The 14,933-nt window shown below is 43.3% G+C and overlaps 1 protein-coding gene across 1 annotated transcript in view; it reads left to right on the forward strand.

Moving 5' to 3' along the window:
- Nucleotides 1-14,933, forward strand: part of plcb3 (phospholipase C, beta 3 (phosphatidylinositol-specific)) — a 39,260-nt gene that overhangs the window by 18,975 nt on the left and 5,352 nt on the right. Inside the window, exons 4-37 of the mRNA XM_058068934.2 lie at nucleotides 1,268-1,336; nucleotides 1,709-1,846; nucleotides 1,999-2,078; nucleotides 2,152-2,205; nucleotides 2,283-2,355; nucleotides 3,439-3,539; nucleotides 3,616-3,782; nucleotides 3,848-3,994; nucleotides 4,064-4,221; nucleotides 5,633-5,715; nucleotides 5,786-5,870; nucleotides 5,990-6,137; nucleotides 6,252-6,353; nucleotides 6,434-6,507; nucleotides 6,567-6,663; nucleotides 6,735-6,819; nucleotides 7,154-7,278; nucleotides 7,361-7,515; nucleotides 7,578-7,739; nucleotides 7,811-7,910; nucleotides 7,993-8,097; nucleotides 8,184-8,278; nucleotides 8,344-8,476; nucleotides 9,915-9,956; nucleotides 10,098-10,207; nucleotides 10,604-10,713; nucleotides 10,783-10,942; nucleotides 11,020-11,096; nucleotides 11,165-11,254; nucleotides 11,327-11,384; nucleotides 12,329-12,415; nucleotides 12,491-14,249; nucleotides 14,345-14,665; nucleotides 14,747-14,833. Of these exons, the coding sequence (XP_057924917.2) occupies nucleotides 1,268-1,336; nucleotides 1,709-1,846; nucleotides 1,999-2,078; nucleotides 2,152-2,205; nucleotides 2,283-2,355; nucleotides 3,439-3,539; nucleotides 3,616-3,782; nucleotides 3,848-3,994; nucleotides 4,064-4,221; nucleotides 5,633-5,715; nucleotides 5,786-5,870; nucleotides 5,990-6,137; nucleotides 6,252-6,353; nucleotides 6,434-6,507; nucleotides 6,567-6,663; nucleotides 6,735-6,819; nucleotides 7,154-7,278; nucleotides 7,361-7,515; nucleotides 7,578-7,739; nucleotides 7,811-7,910; nucleotides 7,993-8,097; nucleotides 8,184-8,278; nucleotides 8,344-8,476; nucleotides 9,915-9,956; nucleotides 10,098-10,207; nucleotides 10,604-10,713; nucleotides 10,783-10,942; nucleotides 11,020-11,096; nucleotides 11,165-11,254; nucleotides 11,327-11,384; nucleotides 12,329-12,415; nucleotides 12,491-12,802 (3,582 nt within the window). The 3' untranslated portion in view covers nucleotides 12,803-14,249; nucleotides 14,345-14,665; nucleotides 14,747-14,833. The remainder of the gene's footprint in view (nucleotides 1-1,267; nucleotides 1,337-1,708; nucleotides 1,847-1,998; nucleotides 2,079-2,151; nucleotides 2,206-2,282; nucleotides 2,356-3,438; nucleotides 3,540-3,615; nucleotides 3,783-3,847; nucleotides 3,995-4,063; nucleotides 4,222-5,632; nucleotides 5,716-5,785; nucleotides 5,871-5,989; nucleotides 6,138-6,251; nucleotides 6,354-6,433; nucleotides 6,508-6,566; nucleotides 6,664-6,734; nucleotides 6,820-7,153; nucleotides 7,279-7,360; nucleotides 7,516-7,577; nucleotides 7,740-7,810; nucleotides 7,911-7,992; nucleotides 8,098-8,183; nucleotides 8,279-8,343; nucleotides 8,477-9,914; nucleotides 9,957-10,097; nucleotides 10,208-10,603; nucleotides 10,714-10,782; nucleotides 10,943-11,019; nucleotides 11,097-11,164; nucleotides 11,255-11,326; nucleotides 11,385-12,328; nucleotides 12,416-12,490; nucleotides 14,250-14,344; nucleotides 14,666-14,746; nucleotides 14,834-14,933) is intronic.

The raw sequence follows: 14,933 nt of genomic DNA on the forward strand, positions 1-14,933 counted from the left end.
GCTAAACAAATATTTACAGTACGCCCTCCTGCATGTTTATGACTGACTTTATGGTCGTACTCCCCCCGAACATCTTCCTCCGTCACTGCTTCTTGTCCTCTTCTGGACCACACTAGATTATGACCGGCATCAGCTGTCACCTGGTGTTAACAATGGTGTTGTACATGGGACACCACAAGAGTGTGTTCACGTGTCTTGTATTTAATGTCTTGGGAAGTCATGATTTTTTGGGAAGGTGGGAAGACAAATCCAGTATTCCATTTTGGTTCTTTCAGCAGCTTCTTGCTAGGGATGATCTGATACGGGTTTATGCTGCCAATTGCAATTCATGAGTGATTTGGATTATTTATGTTCATGAAACAACCACACACAAATAGTGTTTTGAGGACAAGACATAATTTGTATAACGACAACAAAAAGTTATGACATACTCCATGAATGTGATATCCATGGGACAAAAATGAGCTCTCAACTAACCGACAGTCAATAAATTGATTAATGGAACCATAAATAAAAACATAGTCGGCCTCGATCAATTGACGTGCATGTGGGTTTCTTTGCCTCTCGCTTGACAACACAGGCTGGATGACAAGAGGCTTCACTCTGCAGCTTTCTGGGTGCATAGGTTCTCTATTCGAATGAATTGAGAGTGAACCCTCTTTTCTACCATGTGGAGGCAGGACTTCTTGTGAGTTGCTACCAAGGAGATTATACAACAGGAGAGCCGAATCGGCATCCGCTTCTCTATTATGCCCTCGGCGGGTTTTCTGAATCTAGAAAATTTGCATTGAAAACATGCCCTGGGCACACTGCTCAGCCATTAATTGCTCCAATTAGACAGTAGATGCCAGATGCTAGTATACAGTAGATGCCAGATATCAATGATGTATGGCGTCTAGGGCTGAGTCATAGACACTATCAACACTGTCCATCTTGAGTAATTTACCCTCACACTAAGTGACCTTTTCCTTGGCCCTCCCTTGACCCCTGTGACTTTTGCTCCCCGGTTAAACAGCCTCTCTGTTCCCGCTCCTGACCCCTTCACCTTTGTGGCCCTGCCCATTTAAAGATACCATGTGCAAAGTCACAACCTCAAAGTATTATTTACCTTGTGGTATTACAGTCTCATTTTTTATAGTTATTATTCAGCTACTTTCTTTCACGTGGTAGCACCGATGCCAGGAAGCGTACCTACCAACATCTCTGCAACATTCTGGCAAATGTAGCTCACGTCCCCTGCTGTGAAATAAATCTCTCTCTTTCCAAGGAGGTGGAGATCCTGGACATCAGCACTATCAGGGACACCAGAAGGGGAAAGTACGCCAAGCAACCAAAGGTACATTGAGAAAGAGAGAGTGTGTGTGGTTGTGTGTGGTTGTGTGTGTGTGTGTGTGAAGAAGCTGTCACCTCCTGCTGCTGACGACTCGATGTCACCAAAACGTGTATGAGCGCGCCATGTGCGCATTTCTTCCCTCAGCTGATGTTGCAAACGGTGACACGGTGCTAATGAGCCGACCGACAGATGGACGTGCTGAAAGGAAGTGACACAAGCGTGATGGAGTCATAGCCCGGCAATGATCGATGTTGAGCATATAAACTAGATAAAGGCGCCAGCAGCTAACCGTTTTCATAAAGTGGAGAAAATAAATGTAGTGGCTGAACATGTTATTCATATTTAGTGGAAGGCAAAAGTATGTGTTTGTGTCAGGACCCCAAGTTACGAGAGCTGCTTGGCTTCGGCAAGGGCGACAACGTAGAAGGGAAGCTGGTCACCATCGTCCATGGCAACGACCTGGTCAACATCTCCTTCCTCAACTTCCAGGCCATGCAGGAAGACATCGCCAAGGTATCCATGGCGACCCCTCCCCAGTGCCCATCATTTATCTGTCAGTCCTTCCTCTCCACCCTTCCTTGCTCCATCCTCCTAGCCTCAACTGTCACAACATTAGGAACACACATGTGATGTCCAACACAAGACTGACTTTCCCTTGTTTTCAGATTTGGACAGATGAGTTGTTCACTTTGGCCACAAATATACTTTCCCAGAATGCATCTCGCAACACCTTCCTCTTCAAAGCGTAAGAGCTTCTCGGCCATCTTTCCATTCTGGTTGTGTCCCAGTTTGTTTACAAGCTTTTCTGTCTTTCTCAGGTACACTAAATTAAAGCTGCAGGTCAACCAAGAGGGAAAAATCCCTGTGAAGAAGTGAGAGATGCACACCGACACGTCTGTAAAGTTGAATCTGAAATATCTGGCTGATGTTGAATTGTCATCTGATGCAGTATCCTGAAGATGTTTTCAGACAAGAAGCGAGTGGACACCACTCTGGAGCAGTGTGGCGTCGTCAATAACAAGGTAATTATGTACAACTGGTATACTCATGCTAGGTCATTTGTACCGCTGGATGTACTTCAAGTATACTGTAGTACAGTAAATAGGGTAGTCATACAGGAATTGCTGTCAACATTTACATACTATAATGTGAAAAAGATTATTTGCATTCTTCGTCTTATGGTGGACAAAGTGAATCTACTGATGCGTCTCCCGATGCTCATACGTGTTTGACTTTTGCCACCTGTTCTCACCATTATGCAACACAGTTACAGCACAATGAAAAATATGCTGGCAAGGTTTATGGTTTTGCCAGAAGAGTGACTGATTCATTTCTAGCCTTGTTTGGAGTCATTCTGATGAGGTCTTTTGTAGCATGTAGCTGGCATTGATAAAATGACACTTTGTATTCTGATGTGTTATATCTCTGACATTGTGTAATATTTTTAATATTACTACATTATTTGGAGTCGTTATGTGTTATGCGTTATGTGGAAGGACACAATTAATTTTTGCAAATGCTGTGAGTTTGACTTTTGGATCATTTTGGGTCTTTGTATTTTACTTCTAGTATGAATTGTCTTGTTTGTCATTATGGAGCAATCACATTTGAGCCACTGTAAGACTCCACTATGTGGCAAAATCATGCTTTTTTTGAAAGTAAGTACACCCTAAGACACATAGCAGTAGTCAAAAAGCATGAAGTAGTAAATGGCTTACAAAACAGCAATTGATGATTTATTAAAAGACATAACCTGATCATTTTTTTTAAATATAAAAAGCTGTTATATCATGAAATAGTCTTGCAGGCATTTGCATTTTAGGATGCTGCACTTGTGGTTTGTTGGCTCACACTGTGTTTCTTTTGTCCCGATTAAACACCCTTATCTTCCCCCAAGATCGATATGAAGTCACAAGACTTGAAGCACAAGAGGCCTGCTTGTACAAACGCCAGTGTCAGCACTTCTGTGTCCGTGGTTGAGCTCTTGCACCTCCTGCTGGTTGCATAGAACAGAGTCAGCCTTTGTTTCGCAGCAGCACTAAGAAGGTTTTATGGAGTTTATGTGTTCAGATTGAATACTTGGACCGTTTCTTCCCGCTCTGCAGTCAGAGGGCGTCAAGCCAGATGATTTCACATGGGAGGCTTTCCAGAAGTTTCTCGATAGTCTCTGTCTGCGTTCCGAGATCCAAAGTATCTTTGAGGAGAGGTAAGCAACACACAGTTGGCCCTCAGGCAGTAACCTTCACAGCTCTCCTGAACCCTGCTTTTCTCTCCTGCTTCAGCGGCTCCAAGGGGAAGCCCTTCATCTCCCTGGACCAGCTGACCGACTTTCTCAACCGCCGGCAGCGCGACTCCCGGCTGAACGAGGTGCTCTACCCACCGCTCAAAAGAGAGCAAGTACGGCAGATCATGGAGAAGTATGAGACCAACATCAGCCAGCTGGAGAGAGGTCAGTTTGAGGGATAGGCTGTGCCCATTTAAAGATCTTCAGGAACATATGTGCCTCGCCTGCAGACCAGATCAGTTTGCTGGCCTTCACGAGGTATCTGGGAGGAGAGGAGAACAGCATTGTTCCTCCAGAGAGGCTGGACGTCATCGATGACATGAATCAACCGCTGTCACACTACTTTATCAACTCCTCGCACAATACGTACCTCACAGGTAGACCGCCATATGTGCTGTATCATCAGAGCTTTCTGTCATCACTCCACCTCGTCTCTTTTTTTCCAGTGGGTCAGCTGACCGGTCTGTCCTCCGTGGAGATGTACAGGCAGGTGCTGCTCACCGGCTGCCGCTGTGTGGAACTGGACTGTTGGAAGGGTCGACCCCAGGACGAGGAACCCTACATCACCCACGGCTTCACCATGACCACTGAAATACCTTTCAAGGTGCATCCATAATCCTTATGTGAGACATGAACATGTCTTTTCTGGGGGTTTAAAGACTATAAAATAGATAAAAAGAGACTGCAGGTAATGGGATACACAATGCAGCTGACAAAGACTATTAACTCTGCTACCAATTATTTTTTTCAACCTGACCGCTTTTATACATCATGTACTTTTTTTTAGCGAGAGGTGATAATGCAAAGATACAAACCGTGTTTAGTGCAGTTTTAAGCCGAAAAAAAACATCCACAAGGTGGCATCACGTTCACATTCACCTCTCCATGGCCAGGAAGCTCTAAATGACTGCTCCCAAGCACACGAGATGTAGCGAGACCAGAACGCGTCCACAAATTAGCCACATGAGGAAAAAGTCACAGAAATTACGATATTTATTTATTTTAGATTAACCGCTGGAAGAAAGGTTTGCATACAGTGTACAAAAGTTTGTCATTGTAGTAAAGACAAAAACACAGTAGAAAATATCATATGAAAACAGAAGACTCAAAATAAAATACAGTACAGTATTGTATTAAAATAATATTTACTCTAACAATGATTAATTTTTATGTATTTTAATGTGTTTTAAAAGAGAAATGAAATCACATTGAGTTTGCAATTTCAATTAAATGTTTTTTGACGAAGGCTGTGGTTAACACGCAGGCCTCACAGCTAGGAGACCCGAGTTCAATTCCACCCTCGGCCATCTCTGTGTGGAGTTTGCATGTTCTCCATGTTCTATGAATGTGAGTGTGAATGGTTGTTTGCCTATATGTGCCCTGTGATTGGCTGGCGACCAGTCCAGGGTGTACCCCTCCTCTCGCTCAAAGACAGCTGGGATAGGTTCCAGCACCTCCGCGACCGAATGAATGGAAGTTTTATGACTATTGCCCTGTGTTTTAGGTATTTTCATGAAGGAAAGGTGCATTAAAACTTTAATAATAATCCTTTCTGAATGTTCCTAAATAGGCTTTATTACTCACAAACATTTAGAATTTAAAACCAGTATCATAAATGTTAGTGTGAGAGGTCTCACTCGCTTACTTTTTGTATTTGCTGAATGTTTGTGGGCCAGTGTAAGAGCTAATAAAAAAAATAAAAAAAATAGTAATACAAAAATATGCTTGCTGACTGTATTATTTAAATAATGGCCCATAGTTCCAAAATTGGTATCCTCTTACTTTGATGTAATTATCGTTGTAGTTGTGAGTTAACTATGACCAAAATGCAATTAATCAAGATCAAGTATTTTAATCGATTGACAACCCTAAAAATAATAGATGAAAATGATGGTTGGTTAAAAATCCTGCTGTATTGTATGTATGTATGTACTATGTATGAGTGTATGTACGTATGCAATATATGTCGGCGACTGGCTTCCTGACGTAAGCGGTTGCTGTCCCCTGTACTGCAGGAAGTGATCGAAGCCATAGCAGAGAGCGCTTTCAAGACCTCGCCCTACCCAGTTATCCTGTCCTTTGAAAACCACGTAGATTCGTAAGTTGCAGTGATATAGTTAACTTGCCCCCTTGGGGTATTAAATCTGTTCTTTATTGTCGTTTGTCAGGGCCAAGCAGCAAGCCAAGATGGCGGAGTACTGTAGGACCATATTTGGAGATGCCTTGCTCATTGATCCACTGGAGAAATGTCCCGTAAGAATGACATGTTGTGTATTATATATTAACCTGTGCTGTATCTTCATACCCTTTGTATGAGTGACAAAGGTGTGGCCAATGAATAGAGTACCTTTGTGTCTTATCCTTCGCGACAGCTGTACCCAGGCCAAGCGCTGCCGTCGCCGCAGGACATGCTGGGGAAGATTCTGATCAAAAACAAGAAGAAGCACTACCACCACCGGGCCTCCAGCGGCAGCAGCATACGCCGCCGCGAGCTGGAGGAGCAGTCTTCACCCAACGCTGGTATGCAAAGACAAGGCTTGATTTTTTTTTTTTAGTGCTGAGCATCCATAGCTGATTGTGTGGACTGGTAAGAGAAGACATACTCAGACCTTTTTGGGTGGTTTGTGTGTGTAGACTGCCCTCTGTTGGACAGCGATGGAGGCCAAATCCTCTCCAATGCTGAGGAGAAGCTCGCTGAGAGGATCATTAAAGACTCTGATCCTCGCAAGTCCATTGGTAGAGCCAATCAGACATCACCATATTAATGTGTGGGGCATAGTATATGCCATATCAGGCCTTTATCTTCATCCTTGCAGGAGGTGAAGGGGAGAGCGAGGAGGATGAAGAAGACGAACCAGTGACAGAGCTGAAGAAGCCCAACTCGGATGAGGTAGGAGGACTCATCTGAGTTTTGGATTGACGGGTTGATCACATCTTTTTCTGCGTTAGGGTACAGCCAGCAGCGAAGTCAACGCCACAGAGGAGATGTCCACGCTCGTCAACTACATTGAGCCTGTCAAATTCAAGAGCTTCGAGCTCGCCACCAGTACGTGAGATGGAGATACTCATTATACGCATTATTTTATTTTGTAAAAATGTATTTTTCTAATACACTAGAGAGGAAGAAGTTCTTTGAGATGTCATCGTTTGTGGAAACCAAAGGCATGGACACGTTAAAGACCTCCCCCATAGAGTTTGTGGAGTATCCTTGAAAGCTTGCCTTTAAATTCAGGTGACTCTAATTGGACATTACATCTAAAGCTGGGGTGTCCAAAGTGTGGCCCTTTTTATCGGCTCCAACCTTCCCCCATCATGAGTCTTTCATGAGTCCATATTGGCTGACATTGGACGGGTTTTACTGCACTTTATGTGCGTCCCTCAGACCCCGATCTACAGGAAGTGTCTTTCCTCTTTTCAGCTTCCACTGATAAAACTTCCTACAAGATTTTGTAGCATTTCTGTAGCATTTGGTGTGTAAATATACTGCACATATTTGTGTTGTTTTGGGTGTTCAAAGCTTAACAGCACTGCTCCAGGTACAACAAGAACCAACTGAGCCGAATCTACCCGAAAGGAACGAGGGTGGACAGCTCCAACTACATGCCACAGCTCTTCTGGAATGTCGGCTGCCAGATGGTGGCGCTGAACTTCCAGACCCTTGGTGAGTCTGTTACTGGAGAGGAATGTTAACAAACATGGCCTTCACAAACTCGGTCTTCATTCCTCTGTTGGCTCCCTCGTAGATCTACCCATGCAGCTCAACATGGGCGTGTTTGAGTACAACGGCCACAGCGGCTACATGCTAAAGCCCGAGTTCATGAGGAGGACGGACAAACACTTTGACCCTTTCACTGAGAATATAGTGGATGGAATAGTTGCCAACACAGTCAAGGTTAAGGTAAGGATGAAGGTGGCATGTGGATTCATTCAAGTTAAACATGATGGTCTGACACCCACCAGGTGATCTCAGGTCAGTTCTTGAGTGATAAAAAGGTTGGCGTGTACGTGGAAGTGGACATATTTGGACTTCCTACAGATACAAAACGTAAATACAAGACCAAAACCTCCAACGGGAACTCGCTGGATCCCATTTGGGACGATGACGCCTTTGTCTTTAATAAGGTGCCCTGATCTCCTTCCTACGCCGTTCTTTAGTAGTGCTGCCTCCTCAAATTGGAGATCTCTATCCTCAGGTGGTACTCCCGACGCTGGCCTCTTTGAGGATCGCCGTGTTTGAGGAGAATGGCAAGTTCATTGGCCACCGCATCCTCCCCGTGTCGGCCATCAGACCAGGTTGGTGCTTGCAACCTGAGAACACGCTTGCATTAAAGTGGAGGATTCCGTCATTCGTGATGAATTTTTTTTGTATTTTTAGGTTACCACTACATCAACCTCAAGAATGAGCTGAACCAACCTCTACTGCTGCCCTCTCTGCTGGTCTACACGGAGGCTCAGGATTACATCCCTAATGAACACCAAGGTGAAAAAGGCCCCTCAACACGGCCTAAAGATCTTATGGGCTGCTCACCTGATGTTCACCTGGCTTCATTGTCTGTGTTTCAATAGAGTATGCTGAGGCCCTGACCAACCCCATCAAACATGTCAGCCAGCTGGACAAGAGGGAGACACAACTGGCTGTGCTGCTTGAGGAGAACTATGAGGTGCTGACTCATTCATTTCTTAGCAGGTCAAAGCGCTTACATATACGTCTCTTGCCTCCTCTCAGCATCTCCCCAACCAGCCCAAAGATGGTGAGGCCAAGGGAGAGTGTGAGGTCATCCAAGGGCGTCATACGTCCCCTTTCCTCCCCCCTTGCCGACCGGACGAATGCCCCGACATCATCAACCTGCCTTCACCAGGTAGACCCTAAATGACTAACTATATTGTACTGTTTTACATCTACTTGAAGTCATAATAGATTGTAGAATAGAATATAGTATGTTTTTTTATTTTGAAAAAAATTGAAAAAAGACTAGAAAAATCTGAAATATTGATACTATTAGCACGAATAATAATAATATGCTTTGTCACCAGTGACATAAAGCTGACATGCCGGCTGTAAAGTAGACTAAACTTGATATTTGAATCAATGCTCACCACATTTTGTCTTCACCTATCTGTGTCAATGTGTGTCTCTAAAAAGTGCTACTGTGCACTTTATCCACTTCTTACATCTCCACTGTACCTCTGCACTTGTCCAACATAATAGATGTCATATAACAACATATAACAACGTATATCAACACATAACAAAGTATATCAACATATAACAAAGTATATCAACATAGATCAACGTATATCAACATACATATAACAACGTATATCAACATACATATATCAACATATGTCAACGTATAGCAATGTATAACAAAGTATATCAACATACATATAAGATAAGATATGCCTTTATTCGTCCCTCAACATATAATAACGTATATCAACTCATAACGTGTATTAGCATTTAACAACGTATATCAGCATTTAACAACGTATATCAGCATATAGCAACGTATATCAACATATATCAACGCATAACAATGCATAAGAACATATAACAATGTATATCAACATATATCAACGCATAACAACGTATATCAACATATAACAACGTAACTAGCGTGGGTCACTATTCTTCACAACATGAACTATGACTAGCCGCACAGTGTACTAGTGGTTAGCATGTTGGCTGTACAGTTTCAGGGTTCAAACCTCTGATTGGACATCTCTTTGTTGCGTTTGCATGTCAAAATATGCTCGTTAGGTTCATTTTTCTATTTTTTTGTAACACCATCAATGTGATCCAGACTTCCTTATATTGCCTGCACTCAGTAAATACAGGCCTATGTATCCGGAAGTCCTCGGGAGCGCTTGGGGGCGTGTGACCAGTCACAGAGGAGTGGCCGTATTTAAATTAAACAGACTGTTTGGGTCGGATGCATGAATTCCATGGAAACACTGCAGAAAAAGGTGCAGAATCTGGAAGATCTAGAAAGCTTTCTGAGTCGGTTAGCGTGTTAGCTACTGGATAGCAGTCCACAATTCAATACAAAGGGCCAAAAATGAGCATAATATGTCCCCGTTAACATAAACTATTAAGTTATTCAGATAACTATAGCCTAAACAACATAACACAACTAGCTTACCTACTAGCTTAGTTGGAATATTAATAGGAGTAGTAGCTTCTGGCGCAGGTACAAAACATTTCTCATGGGCTCCTGCTTTTTTGTGTGTTATTTTTCCATCATTCATTTCATGCATCTGCTTCTTCCTCATTTCTTTGTGCATGTGTGCGTGCAGCGCAAAACCAAAAGGAAGACCTCATCGCCGTAGTCCTGGCAGGTAACATCATCATCAACACATTACATTTGTGCACCTGTGTCTCCTTCAGTTAGACAGTTGTAGTCATTGTAGTCATTCTTCTTCTTCTCTTTGCTAAATGCACTGTATGTCTTTATTTTCATCTCTCTCTTGCTCTCTCAGACGTGCAGGTGCAGCCCATAGAGGAGCTGAGGCAGCAAAAAAGCTACCTGAAACTCATTAAGAAACAGAGCAAAGAGCTGAAAGAGTTACAGAAGAAGCACCTGAAGAAGGTACGCTCATGTTATTCCTGCAGAAACTCTCTTTAGCAATACTGTATGTTGATTATTCATTCATTTTCTACTGCTTATCCACACGCGGGAGGCTACCCCAGCTGTCTTATAGGCGAGAGGCGGGGTACCCCTCCGGACTGGTGGCCAGCCAATCACAGAGCACATATAGACAAACAACCATTCACACTCACATTCATACCTATGGACAATTTGGAGTCGCCAATTAACCTAGCATGTTTTTGGAATGTGGGAGTTAACCCACGCATGCACGGGCGAGGGTGGAATTGAACTCGGGTCTCCCAGCTGTGAGGCCTGCGTGCTAACTACTCATCCGCCGTGCAGTCTATGTTGATTATTGTGAATGTAACTTGCAGTTGTCATGTGTGTGTGTGTTAGGTGTGGAATCTCAGTAAGGAGCAGAAGACTCGGAGTACTCAGATGGAGTCTGACCTTCAAAGAAGGCGCAGTCAGATGGAGAAACACCTCAAGCGGAGTATCAAAAAGAAGTAAGGGTTAGGTATTGTGTGTACTCAGCCCACCAAGAGCAGTAGATTATTCCTTGTTTGTCCTTTCAGCGAGCCTCCGGAGCCGGTGCAGCAAGAACTGACCGCTTTGGATCAGGAGCTTGAGAAAAAGACGTTGCAGCTGAGGGAATGGCAGATGCAAGAACTTCTGAAGCTCCGGCAGCAGCTGTATGTGCTGGAGAGGGAGAAGCAGCAAATACATCTGCAGGAGGTGAGCGGGACAACCCCCACATGTATATTTTGTAGTTAGCCTCGTCACTCACACACTTCTGATGTTCATGTGTGCAGTCCTTCCAGAGATTGAAGGAGACGGCCCATGAATGCCAAGCAGCTCAGCTCAAGAAGCTCAAGGAGATATGCGAGAGGTGTGGACTCCTTCAGGGAGGGGGGGGGATTTGTCGCACCATTCATTCGTTGATTATTCTACCTGCAGGGAGAAGAAGGAGCTCCAGAAGATCCTGGACAGGAAGCGGCAGAATAGCATAAGCGAGGCCAAGAGTCGAGACAAAGACAAGGCTGAGACGTAATAGCAATCTTTTTTTTTATTGATCTTTTTGTTATGTTTTTCATCTTCTATTTCATCTTCTATGTGCAGAGAACTCAATGACATCAACAGGAAACACATTCAGGACTCTGTCAGCTTAATCCGCAAGGTAAACACTGTAGGCTAGGGGTCTCAAACTCAATTTACCTGGGGGCCACTGGAGCTAGGGTCTGGGCAAGGCTGGGCCGCATCAGGTTTTCCAAAAAAAACAACGCATTTATTAAAAACAGAAAAATATACAAACTTTTTCAGTGCTTTGGTTCCGATTTTCTACAATAAAAGCTCTGATAAAACATTCCACTGTTCTCAAATATCTTAATTTGGATTTTTTTGCACAAAATAAGATGAAAAATAAATAAACAAATCAAGACTAAAGAAAATCAATCAATCAGTAATAAATAAATATAATAATAATAATAATAAAATGGAAAATAATAAAGACTCAAGAAACCACATATAGTTGGTGGGTAGACAAATTATTTTTTTCAGATTAAAATTAACAAAGTATTATTAGAGCCCTGTAGACATGACAAAACACAACTATAGTCACATTTATACTCTTTTTATTTACAACATATTGCGCAACTGCAGGGTCTTGAGACACATGCTAACTCGCAAACTAGAGAGCTAGCGACCTAAACGGTAGCCTTCAAGTTATTTTCTTTAAACTTAAATAGGCAAAAACTTACCACTTCCACACGGATAGGGAGGATAACTATTAACAGTTATTTAACCTTTAACATGAACATTCATCAAACGTAATATTTTTTTCTAGGTACATGATATCATACAGCATCCATATCACACTATCAACATTAAACTTTCATATTAAGGCGGGGGCCTCAAACTAGTGTCCTGCGGGCCACATTTGGCCCGCGGGCCGCGTGTTTGAGACCCCAGACTAGCTGAGTTTGACAGTTCGTTTTACGTGTTTGAGACCCCTGCTGTAGGCCGTACTTCATGCCCTGGACCAGAGTCTGAATACGCACTTAGGGCCCTACTCTGACAAATCTTAGTCCTGCTTATTTCATCCTTCTGGTGTCCCCCCTCCAGCTGGAGGAGGCTCAGACCAGGAGGCAGGACAAGCTGATGCTGAGGCAACGTGAGGTCCTCCAACACATTGATGACGAGCTGCCTTTGGTGAGTGGTGACATCATGGACCACAAATCAGAAGATGCGTTTTTTTTCACTTTATTTTTTTGTCTGGCGGTGCAGCGGCAGGCTCAGCTGGAAGGCAACCTGGATGAAGAATTCCGTCGCCTGCCAGAGGAGATCCGCCAACACCTGCAACTGGAGCTTCAAAACAAAGGTCTCCGCAATAACGGCCTGCGCTCGCCCATGACTGGCAACAGCAGCCCGGGTTCAGGCTCGGGCCCGCCTTCCAATTGCTCCACGCCTACCTACCCCTCCACACCCAATCACAGCTCGTGGAACCGGAGCTTGGACAATAGCACGGCCTCACTGGCCGAGTCCACGTCCTCGTCCACGACCCCCGTCTTGTCCGAGGCCGAGATGTCCTTCAGCTGAAGTTTTTATTTGTACAAATGCTTTCTAATGGGGTCTATAATGATTACAATGTGGGTTAGTAATAATGATATACTGTAGATTCTTTACTAATTTTATTCCTTTTTTAAATGTTTGTTACTGCCTACAGAGCTATATTATTTTTCAATTTTTTGTTTTTGTCTGCCGACATATCAGAATTGTTAGCAATAGCCAAAATGCTCTTTTAACATTTTATATTTTCTTTTCTTTATTTTTGTCTACATCAGATCCTTTCAAAGTCAAACATTCACTTTTCCCCCCAAGCCTTTTTTGAGCCAAAGTACATGTTTTACATTTAAAAAGTCCCATGACACTGCCAACAAATATGTTGTACAAAGTATTAGCTACCAAGGTTAATTGTGTACCTGCTGCCATCTAGTGGACGAGCATAGAGTTGTTCTGCCAGCCACCATGCATCACTGGCATATAGTAAACACACGAAGAGACATTACTTTTAGGGAATCAGTTATCTTAGGTTCGGACCGTTTAAGTGAAATTAGATCAGCTATACTGCAGCGCAGTGTTTGGGAATCACTACACTCTGCTTAATGCTTTTTTTCTGGTAACTTCTGGTACTTTTGTGGAGTTCGTTCTCTATATCCATACAACAAGCAATGGTTATGAAACAATGGAAGGACACTAGTACTATTTTAGCTGTAATGGCAGTAGTTGGCCAGCAGATGGTGCCACAACCTTGGGTTCTTTTCCCCATTCGAAATTGTCTATTTCGTCATTCTGCATTTAAAAAGACAGACTACCCCACCACCATCACCCACCCCCACACATTTCCTAAGTCAAATTGTGTTGCACAAGACTAATGGTACTTTTAACTTATCGATGTTAACTTTTTGGGCTTTTTCTAACAATGTATTCCTGAATATGTCCTTGTATTTTTTTTGTTTTCTGTGGAATTTGGGGGTTAAAATGATGGCCCTCGTTATTGATGTAAATGTTATTGCTTGATGTGAATTTGACTACTGACCAGAGGTGCTGGTGCAAAAGGAAGGTGTCAGGCGATTAAGCCTTCTCCATCCTTGAGCACCGGCTGCCTGCCTGTCTGTCTGAATGCCCCCCTCCCCCAAACTATTGCCTATTTAAATGACATTTTAACAACATCTGCCTTGTCTGTGGGTGTTTGTCGTCAGTTTGAATTCCTTCTCTTGCTGAAAAACCTATACCACTGAAATAGCACCTGAATAAAATTGGTCTTTACATTAGTTTTTTATGATAAATAGCCTACTGTAACTTGCACAGTGTTCTCTGTTTGTTTGTTTCTCTGCTTTTTGTCGTCACCTCTTCAGTGGTGAGATATGGGTGAACAGTGGGCGGGATTTTAGAGAGGATGCAGACAAGTGTTTTCAGTGTGGAAACATGAAGCTTCTAGTAAGCTGTCTGCTTCTGGCCTCCCACTGTGCTCCTGCATCATGGGGTAAGTACTGTGAATGTTAACATCCTGATCCGGGAACCCGGCAAAAGCCATCATCACTATCAAATTACCCGACTCTCCACTTTGACTCCCTACAGATTCCACCATTCACGTGATGCAGAGTGCTGACATATCCGTCACGGAGGGTCAGGAGGTCAACATCAGCTGCTGCTGGACAGGAAACTTCTTCAGAGTTACAGTCAAGTGGTTGAAGAACACGACTACTGTTAAGGTCTCCAATCCCGTCACAAAGGATGCCAAGATGTGCGACAGCCTGACGTTTCCAAACATCACATTGGAGAATTCTGGTGAATATGTCTGCCAGGTCAATGCGGAAATACCCGTGCTTGCTAAGGGGAGTGGGAACGGTACGGTTGTTACGGTAACACTCCAAGGGTCAAAGAGCAATGTAAAACAAGGTAAATGCCTTCAAAGTGTCTCTCATTGACTGTTTTTTCTCCTACATAAATACATACAGTATATTATTATATTTATTCCAGGTAATCCCTGGTTGATTTCTTTGTCTTCGGTGGCTTTATTACTTCTCATCGTACTTGTTGTCCTCTGCAAACTGAGGCGAAGGCAAGGTAATAAGAGACTGCTGTTTTTGCATTCATATACTTATACGTTATCACATGGTTTGTCTGGTATCAGGCCAGGTATCATGACCGAAGGTCGATACCAGAC

The sequence above is a fragment of the Doryrhamphus excisus genome, linkage group LG2 (assembly GCF_037039965.1).
Source record: "Doryrhamphus excisus strain RoL-2023G ecotype Guam linkage group LG2, RoL_Dexc_Guam_v1.1, whole genome shotgun sequence".
In the NCBI taxonomy this organism is placed as follows: domain Eukaryota; kingdom Metazoa; phylum Chordata; class Actinopteri; order Syngnathiformes; family Syngnathidae; genus Doryrhamphus; species Doryrhamphus excisus.